At 69.0% G+C, this 909-nt stretch overlaps 1 protein-coding gene across 1 annotated transcript in view; it reads right to left on the bottom strand.

The window, feature by feature from the left end:
• Window positions 1–909, bottom strand: part of ABCA7 (ATP binding cassette subfamily A member 7) — a 39,932-nt gene that overhangs the window by 35,399 nt on the left and 3,624 nt on the right. Inside the window, exons 13-15 of the mRNA XM_019472212.1 lie at window positions 701–892; window positions 481–618; window positions 48–303 (exon numbers count right to left, since the gene is read on the bottom strand). Of these exons, the coding sequence (XP_019327757.1) occupies window positions 48–303; window positions 481–618; window positions 701–892 (586 nt within the window). The remainder of the gene's footprint in view (window positions 1–47; window positions 304–480; window positions 619–700; window positions 893–909) is intronic.

The raw sequence follows: 909 nt of genomic DNA, 5'->3' as shown, positions 1-909 counted from the left end.
CCCAAGCCCCAAGCCTAGGGCTCGGTGAATAGCCAGGACAGAGGCACCGGCCACCCTTTTGGCTGATGCTTAGTGGGGCTGAGGGACCCACCTTTTTGGTGGTGCCAGGGACGGTGCTGGTACTGCCACCCGTCCTGACCTGCTCCCGCTTCACCAGGGTGAGGTGGTAGCCGGTGCCCAGCCTGGCCTTGAGGAAGAGCGGGGACCCGCAGCAGCAAAGCCTGCCCTGCGAGATGATGGCGGTGCGGTCCCCCAGCAGCTCTGCCTCGTCCATGTAGTGGGTGGACAGGATGATGGTGCGGCCTGGGGGCAGGCAGCGGGCTGGACCCCAGACCCCCTTGCTGGACCCCCTTTGTGGGCATCTCCCCACCAGCACGTCTCCCTGCTCGCCCCATGGGCCCTGCTGCCGATTCTCCACAGCTGGGGGGGCTCAGACGCACGGATGGGGAAGTGGGGTCCCCTCATCTCCCCAGCCCTGACCTTTGCGGTACTTGAGCAGCAGCTCCCAGATGCTGCGGCGGGAGTAGGGGTCGACGCCGGCCGTGGGCTCGTCCAGGATGACCACCCGGGAGCCGCCCACGAAGGCGATGGCCACCGAGAGCTTCCGCTGCATCCCACCTGTGGGGCAGCAGGGACAGCGTTGGGGGGGGCCAGGGCCACGGACCCCCGCTCGGGTGCCGGTCCTGTCCCCTGCACGCACCCGAGAGGTTCCTGGTCTGCTCCCGGCGCTTGTGAGGCAGCCCCGTGTCCTGGATCAGCTGCTCCATCTCCGCCTTCACCTGCTCCTCCGAAAGCCCCTTCAGCCGCCCGTAGAACCAGATGTGCTCCTCCACCGTCAGGCTGGGGCGGGCAGGGGTGAGGCGAGCAGCCCTGCCTGCGCCAGCCCCCAGCACTGCTCCCCCCCCCCGC

This window comes from Aptenodytes forsteri, unplaced genomic scaffold (genome assembly GCF_000699145.1).
Source record: "Aptenodytes forsteri isolate BGI_AS27 unplaced genomic scaffold, ASM69914v1 Scaffold147, whole genome shotgun sequence".
In the NCBI taxonomy this organism is placed as follows: Eukaryota; Metazoa; Chordata; class Aves; order Sphenisciformes; family Spheniscidae; genus Aptenodytes; species Aptenodytes forsteri.
This window is presented reverse-complemented; position numbering and strand designations above follow the sequence as displayed.